The sequence below is a fragment of the Lampetra fluviatilis genome, chromosome 18 (assembly GCF_964198595.1).
Source record: "Lampetra fluviatilis chromosome 18, kcLamFluv1.1, whole genome shotgun sequence".
NCBI lineage: Eukaryota > Metazoa > Chordata > Hyperoartia > Petromyzontiformes > Petromyzontidae > Lampetra > Lampetra fluviatilis.
In genome coordinates this window covers 2,083,186-2,101,099 of record NC_136292.1, presented here as the reverse complement: position 1 = coordinate 2,101,099, position 17,914 = coordinate 2,083,186, and the positions used below count along the sequence as shown (strand labels likewise).

At 42.1% G+C, this 17,914-nt stretch overlaps 1 protein-coding gene across 1 annotated transcript in view; it reads right to left on the bottom strand.

Moving 5' to 3' along the window:
- Positions 1-814: 814 nt before the first annotated feature.
- Positions 815-17,914, bottom strand: part of LOC144937003 (synaptotagmin-6-like) — a 39,016-nt gene continuing 21,916 nt past the window's right edge. Inside the window, exons 11-12 of the mRNA XM_078864242.1 lie at positions 16,813-17,021; positions 815-1,232 (exon numbers count right to left, since the gene is read on the bottom strand). Coding sequence (XP_078720368.1) covers positions 1,104-1,232; positions 16,813-17,021 — 338 coding nt within the window. The 3' untranslated portion in view covers positions 815-1,103. The remainder of the gene's footprint in view (positions 1,233-16,812; positions 17,022-17,914) is intronic.

The following is a 17,914-nucleotide window of genomic DNA, read 5'->3' as shown; positions in this document are numbered from 1 at the left end:
AAGTGTGGGCATATCCACCATTTCCAACCTATGTTGCCGGCAGGGAAGGGTAGACCCAACTTGCCTGATATAAGTAAGTTCTTTACCTATGTAAAGGTATTTCTCGAATACAACACCAATCATCATCAGTCACGGTCAATCCACTACTGGATGAAGGCAACATTTATAAAAACCCTTAAAACACATTTTCCTGAAAAAGACCACTTTTTTTTGCTTGTATCTGTTACCAGAAAATGTGTACATAATTCGAATAACCTATTCATAGAATGATATATAATATAAAAATGTACCCAATGAAACCTAGTCATCATAAATAGATATGCTTAACACACAATTGTGTTTGAAGATAATAACATTGAATTTGACAAAAGCAAAGTATTATTAGCAGCAAAAAAAGATAACAGTCGCACATTAACACATTCATCAGCCCCGTACAACTCCTAATTAGTCTGAATGTGTCTATATCATGGCTCACGTTGTAAAATCATTGCGAGGTACTTTGTAAAATTCATCAATGTTTCATGCAGTTTTTGGGATTACAAGCAGCACATTATTCTTTTGCAGCTCCTATATGAGACGAGTCAAGTTACTCTGATATGTAAGCCTGTCACAATATTCTTCAAATCAGTCGTAAGGAGATACAGATTACACTCCCTGTGCTTTGGCTTACACGTGTCATAGCCATACCCTACACATTCTAAACTTTCATAATTACATGTAATTATTGCACAGTTGTTTAGGATGTCTCCCAATGTTGCAACTATCCAGGCTCAACCTGCTTAGCTGCTGAGATCTCACAAGATCTGACAAGATCGGGTGCATTCTGGGTGATTTGGCAAGAGGGATTAGATGACGTGGACGAAGAGTCCGGCAATTGAGAACCCAATGAAAGGCTGAATCTCGTGGTTTGGCTGGGTTCCAGATCAGGTAGGATGAATGGTCCATCACATTCTTTTGAGCTGCCTCTTGCAATACTTGTGGGTTAGCCACAATGGTTGCATTATATTTTATTGTGAGACCAGTTCCATAATTTATCTGCTGTGAACCAACAATGGTGTTATTATCTGGGGGGGGGGGGGGGCGTAGATTCGTTTTCTTTCCCTTCAAAATCTGATGTTATGTGAATCAGGCACATTCAGCTTGTGCCAGTAGGTTAAGACTTTGTCCGGGTTTCTGATGGTCTCCTTCCACTGTTCCAAACATGAGCCTTCTGCATCCCAGTTCAGGGTCACCTGTAAGAAAAAAAAGAGCTGTATTCACTGCACAATAAAATCAACAATAAATACAACAATATATTTTAAGTCATTTTGATATGCACTGCCCAATGCAAACTCGCCCACCCCCCTCCGTGTTGGTCATGAGTTGTTTCACAATACAATATGATGCTGAGCAGTGTGGCTTGGTGGATTTAGGAGATGGGGCACTGGACCAGTTCAGATATCATTGCCATTGCTGTCAGCCAAGAGCAGAAATGGACTCGGATCACCGGGTTTGTAGCGAAGTGTGCATTCCACCACCTACACCACCATTGTTCCCGCACAGTTCAAAAGGTAGCGTAAATTGCATTTAAAACTATTCCCTCCCAGCAATTTTTTAAGTGTAATTTTACTCATTGCTTGTTAAATATAAATGGAAGTACCTGATTTAAAATGAATCTCACTGAAATATAAATTACATTTTTCACTTTGGGGTTTTCTATGAACCTTGTGACATGAATTCCATTTCTGTTCATGGCTAACATCAGTGCCAAGTGTTCTATGCGAGTCTGTGTCTCTAAGTATGTGGGTCTCTATAAGAGTCTGTGTCTCTATGTACATGTGTGGGTATCTATGTGACTCTGTCTATGTGCACATCTGTGGATCTCTATGTAAGTCTGGGTCTCGATGTGAATCTGCTCGTCTCTATGTACCTTTCAGTACTCTTTGTGAGTCTATTGTTACCAGGACTGGCCTCCCCTCCAGCTTGACCAACCCACATTGCTAAGTATGGTGAAGTATGATCAAACAATGTACATTACAAACACGGATTTCGAAGGCCTTCATCTAGAAGTTGATTTTCAACAGACTGGAAAATATGTATCATTGTATTTATACATTTTCGCTCGCTTTATACCAGGCACCTAGCAACCCAAGCCAAACACTTTGAGAATGGTTGATGACTTGAAATGAAATTATCACACCCTGCCCGCAGGCTAGAAACCTTTTCTTAAACATGTTTTTCTAAAAGATTAGCAGGTGTCTTCAGTGGACAAGCACAACCTCTGTTATTCTTAATAAGCTTTGTTTAAAGCAGTCAGGCCAGCAATTATGTACTATGCAATAACACAGTGTTCCATTAATACTGGATTTAAACAAGCTAAACAAAATGCTGTAATGCAAATAATATATATCTTTAAAACACTTATTTTAGAAATACATCAATACTTGGGTTTGTCAAATATTTACTTTGCTTATTTCACCACTTTGTAATGTCATCGTAATATGTTGGTATAAGGTGGATTCTTTTACACAGCATGCAACGAGAGATTTCGGGTCGAGAATGCCAACAGACCGCAAACTAACATATTTTTATTCTCCCAGGCATCAACCACAGCCGAGCAAAGGAATAAAGTACTTGTAATACCCTTTGTGTCATTCCTCCATGCATGGTCATGAGGATTTATTTGACCTTACTTCAACCAGGCTGCTCAAACTCGGCTGGAAGGCAGCATAGACGTACACGCACAGAAATACAGCACCTCTCTCTGCTATCCACGACTAAAAGAAATAGTAATAATAATATATCTAGAAAGAACCCAATTTTTTTCTTCAAAACAAAGCTTTTGGGCTCGTAAAATATTTACTTTACTTATGCCATCATTTGTTAATGTCTTGGTAATACGGTAATGTGTTCTCTTGATAATTCAAGGTGGAATGTAATAAAGCATCAATTCATTGATTATTTACAAATCATGCAAAGATACGCATTATGTATGCCAATGTTGTATTTAGACTCATGAAGCAGACAAAGCGATACAAAAGATACAGAAAAAAAGCCAATAAAATACAAATGGGATGGTAAAAATAAGACACAAAAACATTGGATTTATCTCTGGCCCTTCACTGAGGAATGACATCACTTAAAACAACCAAGTCGTTTTCTCAGCGGTCTCCCATCCAGGTGTTGACCGGACCCAACCCGACTCAGCTTCTGGGTTCAGTCAATATTTGGCTCACGGGGATACAGCTGCAGATTGTAAATATCCTTGAGCGAAACGAAGACATCTATTAATGTACACACAGCAACGTATGGAAATGAAAACCCTGCTAGTTTTTCAGGGTTTAAGGTAGGATATAAATACACTTTTTGGGAGTGTGGGAGAAATAGCACAGACACGCAATGGTCTTCAGGAAAAATAAACGAAAATAAGTATGCGCATCCACTGCTGGATGAAGGCCTCCCCTTGCAGTATATTAGTATTTTTTTTACCATGCTGGTCACTGTGAGTAGGTAAAGGGGGTATTGCCCAGGGCTAGTTCAGATCGCACTCACCACTCAATTAGCCTTGGCTGGTAATCAAACTCAGGTGGCTGGGATATCGTGCAACACACGAACCCGCGTCACCTCTTCACCCACACCTTACAAATGCAGTGCACGTGGTGTAGAATGCAGCATTTAAACTAAAGCAATTTAGTTTTGCTTTCAGGTCGGCTCCCCAATTATAACTCAGAAATTATTGGTTGGCAAGTGGCTAAAAACAGACATCAGGGAGTCAAGCGGAGTAAAGGTCTAATTTTCATTCATGTCAAATGACAGGTTGAAATATAACTATTGTAAAGTTTCCCAATGATGTCATATGCAGTACACCCAAAGGCACACATGTCATTGTTTGCTCTCTCTGCACAGAAGTAACATTTAAAGGGGTGTTCGTCAATAGTATGTTTTTGCACGCAAGATATTCCTTAAAAGTTATTTTTAGACAAGTGTAAATTTGTGAATTGCATTGTCTCGTGCAGTGCTGTTAAAAAAAATGCATTACGAGCATGGAAAACTGCCATGATATTTAATCAATGTCTGTTTGCTTAAAAAATATATGTTGGCAAATGTTTTCTGTGACTGGTATTAAACTCATGCTGTTCACAGACAAAACTTAACATTGAATCAAACAAAAATCCGATTTTCAAACAAGAAGACAAATTCAAAGTAATCTGGTGATTTTGTTATTTTATGATCATCAGTTTCACAAATCTATAATGAAGGCAACTTAAAATAGCCCATCAACTGGGCTCGTAAGCGGATGCTAATCATAATCATTGCGTGTGTCTAAATCTATAACTGCATCCTATTGTAAGGGTAACTTTAGAAACTAAAAAGGTGAAGTGGTCTCAAAAAGATATAATTTCTTTTAACAATGTTTTTGCAATAGGTTACAATTATGACAGCACTTTGGGTTTCATATGGACTTGAACCAAGAGACAATAACAATTGAGAAATCACACTCACAGGTCACAGAAAAAAAGATCCCCGTGTCGTCAACAAAGGCTGTTGGTTCAATTCTAGAATTGAAGTTTTCGTGACTGCAAGAATTCATACTCTTTGGTTTTTTTCGGTAAAGTCACGTAGGTAGAAAATAAAATAAATGAAAACAACTAAATTAAATCACGACATTTCGGGCGCAACACAAGCGTCCGTCATCAGGTGTCTGCATCAGCAGACTGCCAAAACAGTCTGCATCAGCAGGAGGCCATGCTTTCCCACCTGATGACGGACGCTTGTGTTGCGCCCGAAACGTCGTGATTTAATGTAGCTGTTGGGTCAATTGCTCTTCGTGAGAGCCTATGAAGGCCAGCACAACGTAGAGGGGGAGGTGGGTGGCACAGTCAGCACCACACCCGCCCCCCCTTTGTCTCCACAGTGCTGATGTTTACACACTGCGCCGAGTACTCATTGAATGTGCGGTCAAAAAAGCGCGAGGGGTGGGGGATACCCAAAATTGGCTCAAATATCACTCGCCACTGATGTGAACCGCGGCTGCGAGTTGAATTCAGGATACAGAGTTCAAAGCGCAGTGCGTTAATCACTGCGCACATTCGCGTATAGTGTAAATATATTGACAATAGTTGATTCTTTGGCGCACAATTGAATCGCCAAATCACGTCTAGTATATTGGTCCGCAGTGCATTACAGTATGTACATACATTTTCTAATATAATCATATAATAAACTATTTAATAAACTATGTTGTATTTTACCAGGTAAGGCCCACTGAGCCATATAGCTATTTTTCAGAAGCAACGTGGCCAACGAAGTGGCTTATCAAGTGGAATTGTATTGTAGCTAAATACTCTATACGCATGTTTCTAAATGTGGAGGGAAAAACTGGAGGACTCGGAGATAAATCCACACGACCATGGGGAGAACATGCAAACTCCAAATATACAGGCTTGAGCGTTGGGATCAAAACCAGGACCTCCTGTATCCCTGGCGAGGTAGTTAACATCTCACCACCATGGCGCCCATACTTAGTATATATGGCCATTACATTAAAATATATGATTTAAATAATAAACGTGTTCTCAAAAAAAATGTCTACTCCAAGTATGTAACTATTACATGTTATTGGTTGAATAAAATAAAATATACTACATCCAATCTATAAGTTATACAGCAATGAAGTAAATTTATATATCTACATTTAAATTTATATATATCTACATTTGTTGAAGCTTCCCAGGTCGCTTCTGAATAAAATAAGCTAACATCGTGTTTTTGTATTTTTTGTTGTTGTAACGTTCTAACCTGCCCCTATTAGACATCTGTGAAAAATAACTTTATAGCTAATCGGTTTCGACCAGTATGACTAAATATTCTGATTCCGATAATAGCTTAGTGGACTTTACCTGGTAACATCAAAAAGTTTAGTTTTATTTGTGTCTTTTTGAGTGATTTACTTACCTTTCATATACTTTTCAATTCTATCATGTTATATTGCGTGTTGTTGTCATGTTCTGACCCGCTGCTACTGGACATCTGTGAAAAGAGCTTTAGAGCTCATCAGATTCCTCCAGTATAAATAAAGATTCCGATTCTGATTTTGTCTTGGAGACTACTGTCCCGGGACCCTTTCTCGCCCATCTTGGCCTGTCTGCTGCCTATTTGTTTGGGCGTATGTTGAACTTCTTTCGCACTGTCTGTAGCCAACCATGCAAATCGGAGTTGCGGGGAAAGGACAACAAACTAAACGTAAACATCAGTTCTAAAGAAAATAGTTTTCAATCGAGATTTAACAGTACAAAGCTCCAGTGGCTTCCATAATATTAGACGGAAGAGCGTTCTCGACAGCCGCAGAAGAACATCTGAAGGCGCGAGATGCAATGACCGTCTTCGTTCGATGGTTAGCCAAACGCCGCTGTGAGGATGACCAGAGTTTGCATGATGAATTGTACTCCTTGATGATATCACAGGCAGAACCGGCCCTAGACCTTTGGGGGCCCTAAGCAAAATTTGGTTGGTGGCCCCTTTGATGTATGATTTTTTTCACCCACTAGCTAGCAGTGACTCTAGGGGGGCCCTCTGCTGGTCACGGGGCCCTTTGCAATTGCAAGGGTCGCCTAGTGGCTGGGCCGGCTCTGATCACAGGTTTACAAACGAGTTAACAACATTTCTGAGAACTCGCAACCCACGATTCAGCGCCAGCGCTCCACACCCACAACCTTGGGCTTGGGTACCAAAATATATTTTAAAAACGTCATCTCAGCATGCCCCACATATCAATACCAAGCTAAATGTCACGGACATGAAGGAATGCTTGTGGAAGCATGAAGGCGCTTACATATGTGCGTCATGGCTAATTAACCCACTTCCGACCGTATTCACTTTGGTGCAACGGAAAATTGCATGAACTTTAGAGCCGGAAAGTTTTTTGTTATGTTTAGTTTAGTTTGTAACTCAAGACTTTCTATTGGTTACAACAACGACAAAAAAAAACACTTGCTCCGCTCATTGTGCTTGATCGAAGAGATGATGCGACTTTTAAGCGAGTGTTTTTGACGATTGTAAAAACGTGCGGTTATTTTTATTTCCGAGCGCATTGCGGAGAACAGTTCTAGGAAGTTGTGAAGTTTTATAGGCGGAATTGCAAACGGGAGACTGTGCTATATTGTACATCTTCTAAAACATATCCACCAAACAATAACACCTTGTGGCTATTGTATTTGCGATACGGCATTGGCAGTGGCGCACAAAGCACAAATAACTGGAAAAAAACCGAACACGTTAGTCAATTACACTGCCCTACAAGGAAAGTAAACAAATTTATAAAAGGTGACATTTTGGGCAATGTCCCTTCTCCATCACTCTTTCATGAAGAATTCCTGATGGAAAGGTCAATTTCCAATTTACAATAAGAAACAACATTTTATTACTCTGCCTGCGTGTGTGCATTTCACGCAACATATCATTAGGAAGCAAATCCATTATTAACCCAAGGACTCTGGCTTTGAAATGTCTTACTCGACTATCACCAACTTGAAAATTACAAGTGGATGCACTATTCTCGACACTTCACACACACACACGTGGCACACACACACACGTGTCATAGACACACACATGCGCACACACACAGACAGGGTCGATGTCAACTAGAATCAAAATGCCAAGGTAACCTATCAGAGAGAGCCACACGACAGCACACGCCCATCTCTGTACGTTCCGCTGCTGTCATTGGCTCGCTTGTGGAAGGCACCTGAAGCACTCACGACCAACATTCATCTACTCCACTCCAATTGCGTCATCAGTCTCATGTCACGTGACAAAGGCATTTCCAATTAGACCAAAACACACAGCTTACCTGCACGCACCTGTACCTAACGTCTTCTCGCGCCTCTCGCTCCCACGTGCTTGCGCTGTGTCCATGTCACTCTTATACTAAAATATATGGCTTACGTGGACCTATACCTAACTTTTTCATATTACATTTGTACTGTTTTTGACGACTCGCATGTGTTTTGCGTACCACCGTCAATATTCCTCAAGGACCCTGTGCTCGTTCTCTGCAACACTGACGTTCTTGTTTTGTTGTTGCTGTGCTCACGCACCACGGATCTCCCTTGTCAAATAGCTGGGCGACTGGCTCAACGGGGATAATCCGTGTTGCACATTAAAATAGACTCAACAGTTAACTTAAATGTTTTTGGCACCCTTACGACTCGCACCAGAGATCAGTCCAGGGAAGTTGACATCACAGCACTACTTCTGAAGTAAATCCCATAGCAAGTTGTGGTGTCACAGTACAGAGTGTACGTAGTTAAATCAGAATGTGCATCGTTATATCAGAGCACAAAGTGCACATTTTGATGTGACAGTACACAGAGAAAGATGTGATGACAGTAGGAGCTTTGATATTTTACATACTGTACCTATCAGAATAATGTTTGTTTTTGTATAAATTAACCAATAGGGTGAGTTAGAATGTGGGTTATTTTGGACATGTGTATTTCGCATAACCGTCATCATGCTACAGGCTACAAAACTCATTTATTGTACGTACTACGAATCTCACTGTAAAGTGAAAAACTCAACACATTCATCAACACCACTGTTATAAAATGCATATATATAAGGCGATGTTTATGGGAGCATTTTGTGAAGCTAAGCATTTTTCCCTTTCTCTACGGTGACTTCTAAAGTGCCACGTGACTCCAACCCTGTAGCGTGATCTTGTCTAAATGGGGGGAGAGGTTACGACACAGTCAACGTTAAACAAACTTAAAATAAATGTTACACCCTGAACATAATTAGTCGACGTACGGTCTGTATTGGTTATCGTCCATTCTACCCCGGTTCTCATACGCACTTGGTATACGAGGAAAGGCTGACGTTTCACCCCCCTATGTACATGAGGAAAGGATGACGTTACACATAATACCAACATTTTTGGACTTGACTAAAATTGTGGAAGTGGGGGGGGGTTGAGCCTTGAGGGGACCCAGTCTCCCTCCAACCCTGGCCCTGCAGGGGGGCTGCGTGCCTCACACCTCGTGGTTAAACAATGTCACCCAATCAGTCATGTGCCTGAATGTCACCTAATCAGTCATGTGCCTGAATGTCGAAACTATGGCACCGTAAAGACTCAGCGGAGAGATATATTGAAGAACAGAAACCGACTGATTCTAGAGGCAGGATCTCCCCGGCGATGTTTTGAACGCTGAGCCACCGAACCGTCGACTTGAGGTGCGGCTTAGACGACTCTGATCGTAGAAGGCGGATGGAGTCATATTGATTTTAGCAGAATAAATCACACACAACATATACGACCTCCAGCAGCAATACGCTCGCATTTAAATAGCAAAGGCCCAACATATGGATGCTTATGTGAAGGTGGTCTCAGACAACAGAAAGAGAGTATAACCTACCAGTCTTCCATTCAACAGTGGATACATCATGGCCGATGATGATGACATTAAATGTATATGGGGGGGCAAGGGGCATTGTTGTTGACTGGGGTGGGTGGTGGGTGCCGTGGGGAGCACGGAATGCGCCTGTTTACTGGGCGACGTGGAGGCACGGACCTGTGTGCAGCCGGCAGCGTCTGAAGTTACTCTTCTAGCCCCGGGCAAATTCTGTACCCTTCGTTAAAAGCGCCTTCTTTGTTCCGTCACGGGAGCTAGTGCTGCATTGTTGGAGAATACGGGAGGCGGCGCAGTGATCGATTTGACAAAGGTGGTGGACCCCCATCACCAATGCCCTGGCCCCAGGGGGTTGCCCTGAGGAAAGGACGCCACAGTCAGACCTCCCTTGCCGCTTGGGCGTAGAGCGACATTGCCGTGGAACGGAGATGGGAAATCTGAAGAGGCAGACCGGGGATCAAGGGCAGTGCAATAACATTTGCACAACTAAATATCCACCGACTAAATATCCAGCAACTAAATATCCACCGCACCGCGTGCTCTCAGACGCGCCACTGGGGCTGTGCACTTTTACATCAAGATTGAAAACTCATTTCTTGAGAACTGCTTGTTTCGTATTTTAGTTCGTTGTACCTTCCCCCGCACCTCCGATTATCACGGTTGGCTACGTACGGCGCGAAAGAAGTTCAACATACAGTACATAATACATACACGAGCATGTACGACCACATATCCATCAGAAAAACAAGACAATAAAGTTTTACTTAATATGGTGTTTAAAAAATATATAAACCACTGATAAACAAGAGCGTTTGACATTCGGGAAAGACGACAGCACACTGTGTTCTCATTGTTCCAGGCTCAGAGTGAAATATCAATATCCCTTCCCAAACTGCCACGAGCACGGATTTAAAGTGCCCATCGCACGCCTATGCCTGCAGGCTTGCACGTTTCATTTGGCTCTGGTTCAGGGCGCTTTAAGTACAGATGGAAAATAATGGAAAATACCATCCCGCCTATTCAATACACCTTGGTGCTCAATAATCATTGCCCTTCCCTGTGAAGGCGCATTCTTAACATCACGCACTTACCCGCTGAGTGTTCACCCGTGTGCCATAACATTCATAATAATCATTGTAAGTAAGAGTTCAGTTCAATGCACCATTGTAGGCCAATGTCTGTCCGATAAAAACTGTTTTGATGCATTCCACACAGACCCCGTTTGCAGTATTTAGAACGTTTTATTATTATTATTATTAAACACCAACCCGGTACAGATATTCCAAGAACGACAAGCCCGAGGTCAGGTGCCCTCTGGGTAGGGTCGGGATCGATCAAGCCCACGACCCCCTGTATACCAGACGAGGTAGTTAACATCCTGCCACTGCCCTATTCACGTAGGAGCAACGATCGGGTACTCGGCACTTTTCAGAGGGTGGGGGGGGGGCATTTATTTCTTAACTCACGTGTGCGGCGTTGATGTATTTGTTGGATTATGTTTTATCCACATCTCATGACCCGGCTCAAGGTAAAAAAAAGTTAAATGGAGCACTCATTTAATGGGCAATTAAATATTTTTAAATGTTTAACTTCAACTGGGAGCTGCGAGAAAGTATGCTTATGTAATTGGTTCATTATAGAAATACTCGTGTCATGATGGATTCTTCTTTATGTGTCGACTAAGTTTAGAAGCCAAGATGAAGAAATACAGAATTAATTATTCCAGACTCCTGAAATATCATCATATCAGTACTCCATTGCTTCACCCACGATACAATTATTACATAATAAGTAATATACTTAAGCTCTTTATCAATTAATCGATTAAAGCCTCGCCATGCCATTCAAAAGGATTGCTTGACCATACGTCACCACACCAGTCAGCCGGGGTTGGTGAACCAGATATCACTCGCCACTGATGCTAGCCGTCACCAAGAATCAAACTCAGGTCACCGTGTTCAGAGTGCATTTGGGTAACCAATCTGTCACCGCTTCACCCGACGCACGAATATTAATAGTGGCATTATCACACTAACTTATCGATCATCCCTTTTAAGCCACGTATCGTTGTGCCAGGTGGTGCAACGGTGCGAGCATGTGGCTCGCAATCAGAAGGCCATGAATTCCATAACCGGTTGGGGTTTGACTGAGGAAAACGTGTCTCTGTTGCTGCTAAAATAAGTACCGCTTTGTAGGGAATCAACAACTCTTGTCCTGTAGATTAAATCCCTACTCAAGTGGGAATGTGGATTTTCCACCACTCGTTCAGTGCCGTGAACATAAGACGAGCATCACCCCATGCTCGTTTGAGTAGCAAACCACTTTGACTTGACCCCTGTTAGCAAAGCAATGCACACAGCATCAACAGACAAAGCTGCCTGGCACCCAGGTCTCATACTTTAAATATACACAATTGTGGTTGACTAAGTGACTGATGCAAAGTTTAACGATGTTCTAGAAGAGCTAGACAGATTATATATTGCACAACTGTACAGCAGTTGAGTACATACTTATAACTCGTTCTATCAAAAGCCAAACAACGAATTTCAGCCCCCAAATAATACAGCCTCGAGGTCGCGACTGGTCTATTCAGAGCGGGGTCAGTCTAAAGTTCGACACTCCACGAGATATTGTGCTTAACTCTTACAAACATATGATGCTCACAATCAGCGAGCCAAATCATTCACATCCCGTGGAGTGTGACGCTAAAGCCACAGTGTATGAGAGCGCCACTACACATTATTCGGACACTATACTCTATACTCAACATACATTTTTAAATCATGTACCCGAGAACCCTCGCGCAAATTAGATATCTACGTCTAACGGGGACATTCCTGCTGAAATAAATTTAATTACCATGATAAATTTCACTTCCCGAACTGCCAGTTCATACTGAAGTAATGATAACTGGCAGGTTAATATGCTGCGTTCCGGAGCCTCGTTATTTATAATTGACACGACGGACGACAGCATCCGTGCACCATTCACTTTGGCAAATTTAACTGATGAAAGCCCAATTAATTTCAACCTCGCGGCATTGGCCACACCACACATGCGCGTCAGATGTATCAATCACTCTGCCTGTCAAAAGCGCATTACAAAGACAAAGATCCCCCTAATAGCGTTAGCAAACTTTTGGAGCAAGCGCTGTTAGCGAGCGCCTAAGGAATCTGGCACGGCACGCGATGGGATGCGTGCCCAACACCACACCCGGCCGTCATTGTCTTCCCAGTGATGATGTTTACACGCCGCAACAGGTGCTCATTTGAGGATGAGTCGAGAAAGGAAAGGTCCTGGACCGGTTCACGCAATCATCACCGGTGTTGACCACGAGTGGGAATCGAACTTGGGTTGCCAGGTTCATAGCGCAGTGCATTAACTGCTACACTACTGCTACCCACACACACACATTATACACACACACACACACACGCGCGCGCTCGCAATGTGATGTATGGATTTCAACGACCGGCAGTTGCGCACGGGAATTGTAATTGCAAAGCATTGGCTGTGCAGTCTCTCTCAGTGCTGAATGCAGTAATTAGCAGTATTCTTTCGTACTCAATTGCATTGCTCAAGCCTTTATTAATACCGCGTTGTCCACCTTGACCCTGGAGGAAGTGGTGGTGCGGTGGTTATCAAACTGCACGATGGCCCCCATCAGTCTGGGTTTGATTCCTGGCCACAACTAAAGTCAGTGGCGGGTGATATCACAGAACCGATCCTGCACCCTCTCCGTCTGTCACCAAAACCCAGTGACCATCACGGTGAAGTATGGACAAACCACCCCCATTACTGACATGGCATTGGGAGGGCCTTCGTTCAGCAGTGGATTGAATGAATGGCTGAACACGATTTTTTTTTTTCGATTTAAAGCTTTCGTGACTGCAGGGATTCATCTTCTTGGTTCTTTCGGTAAAGTCACGTAGAATGGAAACAATACAAATAATAAAATAAAACATGATAAAATAATTCTCACGACGTTTCGGCCACAACGCAAGCAGCCGTCCTCAGGTGAAGACCTGGTCAACGCAAGCAGGTGAAGACCTGGTCTTCACCTGCTTGCGTTGTGGCCGAAACGTCGTGAGAATTATTTTATTATGTTTTATTTTATTATTGTTTTGTTTCCATCCTACGTGACTTTACCGAAAGAACCAAGAAGACGATTGTTTTTGTTTTGTACCCACATCACTACCAGTACAAGTTCTTTAAGTTTCATTTTAATTTGAGCACCAACGCTGCTTTTAAAACAGGCTGATGTGGTATGTACAACATGAGGCTGATTTTATTTATCTCAATGCACTGAAAGGAATGCCTCCCTGTTTTTTTTTACCGTCATGATAAATGACAGGCAGGTGTGAAACCTTCATAATAATTATAATAAAGGTTTTTGTGTTAGATCGAGTAAATAGAAATGCGTCGTTAACCTGGTATTCCCTGTGATGTATTTGTCTGTCAGAACAGAACAACGAGTGTATCGCTTGGTTGGGTTATTATTTATTATTTTTACACCCTGGGTGTTGACCGAAGTTATTTCCGTCCTTTATAACCAGGTGAGAGCCCAAAGGAACAACAAGTCTCTACAAAGACAACCCACAAATAAATATGAATATTTAAAAAAACGATTGCATTACAAAGAAATGTAACGTAAAATGTTATAAATAAACCCTCACGTTTTTAAGCAAATGGCGACAATTAAAGAACGCCATTTAAAGCCCTTTGTTTATCTCCTGCTGGTTGAAGGCATGCCCCCACCGTGTTGGCCAAGGGAGTTGCGTGACCATACTTCACCACCACAGTGAAAGAGGGGCGGCCAAGCACCACGTGACCATACTATCACTCGCTGGCTCATGTTAGCCCTGGGTCGGGACTCGAGCTCAGGTGCCTGAATTCCAAGCAAAGTATGCGAAAACTACTGCAGCACCAAAATTGACAGAGCCTTACAAATTCTAGATTTGAAGCTTTTGCGACTGCAAGGATTCATACTCTTAGTCTTTTTCGGTAAAGTCACGTAGGTCAAAAATGAAATTTAAATTATTTTTTATTAATTTTAATTTCATTTTTTACCTACGTGACTTTACCGAAAAAACTAAGAGTATAGAGCCTTACAAACTTGAATGGAAGCAAAACACATTTAGATTAATAAACACTATTTGTGGCGAGAACTGCATTTATTTTACCAGGTAAGGCCAACTGAGCTATGAAGCTCTCTTTCAAAGACGACGCAAAGGAGAGGTCAGCGAAGTGACTGATGTGGACATTTATAGCAGCCCAATACTCTAAAGGCACGTATCTAGATGTGGAGGAAAGAAACCGGGGGATACAGATAAAACTCCACGCGACCACGGGGAGAACATGCAAACTCCAAATATACAGGCGTCAGGGTTGGGATCAAAACCAGGACCTTCAGTATACCAGGCGAGGTAGTTAACATCTCTCCACCGTGGCGGCCCATATGAGGAAGAACAACAATGAAAAGCTCTCACAAATGCACACACAGTAATTGATATGATGGAGTGCACAAAGGTATACTATATACTACCACATAGGGCAGGGGTCGGCAACCAAGATAACAAGAAGAGCCATTTCTTTCCAATTCAGTACAAAATTCAGTATTTCAAGAGCCGCAATGCATCTATGTACATACTGTACATACGTACATATCGTCAAGAAGCAGCCCGTAAAGAGCCGCATGCGGCTCCGGAGCCGTAGGTTGCCGACCCCTGACATAGGGCATACTGGAGCGCAAAGTTTTACTGCAGTAGATCCCTGTTGTACTCTCGCAATGATTTGTTGTCCAATTTACAAGTTCACTGCTCCTGGCAAGACCAGTGCAAGGTAACAATAATCAGAGGCGACAGGCAATTGAGAACATTCTGATCCTATTTTTAACCCAGATGTAACTCAATGTTCTTTACTCACTGCATACAAAGTCTTTAAACTCACACACTGGCCGTGTATTTACAAGGTACGTGATAAATTATTTACACAAAACTACCGTATGAATACAAAGAAATGTGAAAAACAGTATTAGCTCATACGAAAATCTGAACAAATTGTCCATATTACATAAATACAAAGACAACGATACCCCCTATTGCCTGAACAGACTGTTGGGGAAAGTTTAGTTAGCAAGTGCCTATGAATGCCGTCATGGCACACGAGTACATATACATATGATTATATGTATACCCATACACAGACATGAACAGAGTATCAACACACACGTGTCCATACACAGCAACGTGTTGAAAAGATATATCCATGAAAGTTTAACTCAAAAAAGATTGCTTTGATTGCGTTTTATCAGCTTTAGCATCACACACTTTCAAAAACACCGAACCTCCAGATAAAAAAAAATATCGCAGCCCCATGCTTAAAAGAGAAAATCAATCATAATATTGGTAATTTTTTGGGGTTACATTGCAAATCCACAACATTTACAATCTGAGTACGACATTTCACCAGTAATTACAACTAGCTTCATCAGGTGACAGCCAGATTTGGGCTTAACGACACATTTATATTTACGCGATCTAACACAAAAACAAACCCATATTATGGATGATATTGGTCACGTTTGCCTACTATGTGTTAAACTGAAAAAACACTTTTTTTTCAACTTTTATCCAAGGGAGAGATGCTGCCATGGTGTGTTGGTCCGCACACGTGACTTGCAGTACAGAGGTCAAAGGTTCGATCTCCCGGTGCGGCAGTTGAACCAATGGGGCAAGATTCTCTTAAATCTCTCACCTCTGTCCACTCAGCAGTACAAGTGGGTTCACCACAGTTTATTACAGGATCGCGTGTGGTGAGGTAAAATGTGAGCACCACCCATATCTATGAGTTCTGTAAAGCTGCTCTAGTGGAGGTCTTTCTGCCAGCAGTGGCATTAGCAAGCAATGGCAGGGCTGCACTCTTGCGGTTTGCATTTTGTTATATGGAGGGCCCAAATTTGCAATTTTCGGTTTCAGGATTTTTCTACTTACAAGGATAGACTTGATCACTATGTCCCAAATATCGGATTATTATCTCTTCTAGAACATGTATGTATGTTGAACTTCTTTTGTACGGTATGTCGCTAACTGTGCTAATCGGGGGTGCAGGGGAAAGACAACAAACTGAACACAAAAAGCAGTTCTAAAGAAATGAGTTGTCGATCTAGATTTAAAGTGCATAGCTCCAGTGACGCATGTGAAAGCGCGCGATGCGGTGGATATTTAGTTGTACAGTATTTGTTGAGATTATATAATTGACATCACTCACCGACGCGCACATGGGTTTGAACGTCACAAAAAAAACAGCGCTTGGCTATTGTGCAGCAAAAGGTCACATTTGGTTGGGGCTCATTGTTGTTTGGGGCATAAGAAACACACAGAGAGAAAGAGAGAGAGAGCTGGAGACGGAGAGAGACACATACCTGGCCCAGGAGGTGTGCCCGGCGGAGCGAGTCGCGGTAGAACACCCGCAGCTCAATGCTCACTCCGAGGAACTTGTGGTGCCGGTGTTCGGCCGGGAGGCTGATGGTGTGGTTCCAGCTGACGCCGCCACGTACCACGGCACTCAGTGGCGTCTGCCTCCTCTCCATCTTGTTGTCCGCGATGAGCATGGTGGCTTTCACGAATGCATCTATTGTGCGTACAAGTGTGCAAGTGTGTGCACGTGTGTGTGCAAGTGTGTGCATGTGTGCAAACAAATATCAGAGCATTTTCATTACATACTTGCTGTTATTGACTCTTGTAAAGAAAATTCAAATTGTCTCAGATATTCTAAATGATTATTTTTAAATGTTATTAATATTAATGTATAACACGTTATCAAATACATACTGTGTAAATACACACCAGTATAAAATGCGCATTGTGCCCCGAAGGCATTTGGAAACTATATCTGCTGGGGATTTTTGCATCGCAAGCTTGTGAGAGATGGCTTCAGGTGGCCATCATCAAACAGTAGATAGTTTGAGTTTTCAGTTTAATTTATTAGGTATAGCCCTGTGAGCCATGAGGCTCTTACCTCGGGTGCAACCGCAACAGACAAAACATGAACAAAGAACATCTTAAAGTGACGATGCGCAACAGAAACATCCAGGAAAAAACAGGGAAATCTTCCAGAAAAAAGCGCCCTATATCATGGATGCTGAGGATGATCAATTATAAACTCTGTGAATACATACACTCATGCAAAAACACACATTTTTTTCCATAAGGCATTTGTAAACTGTATCTACTTGAGCTATTTCCTTTCGCAATTGCAATACAGGCCCGAAACTCTAAGAATAAACCATGCATGCCACATTGCAAATGAAATAAACTAGCTACATTTGAAGGTTATTAAACGAGAACTAAAATCACCCACTGACGAAGCTCATCCAGTTGTGACGAACCACCAATTATTTTCTTTAAAATGTCGTTCAACCGTGTCACCGATTTTTGATTGGGCTACATCGCATTGTTAAAAAGTAAATTTTATATATGTAATGTTGAACTTCTTTCGCACCATATGTAGCCAACCATGCTCAT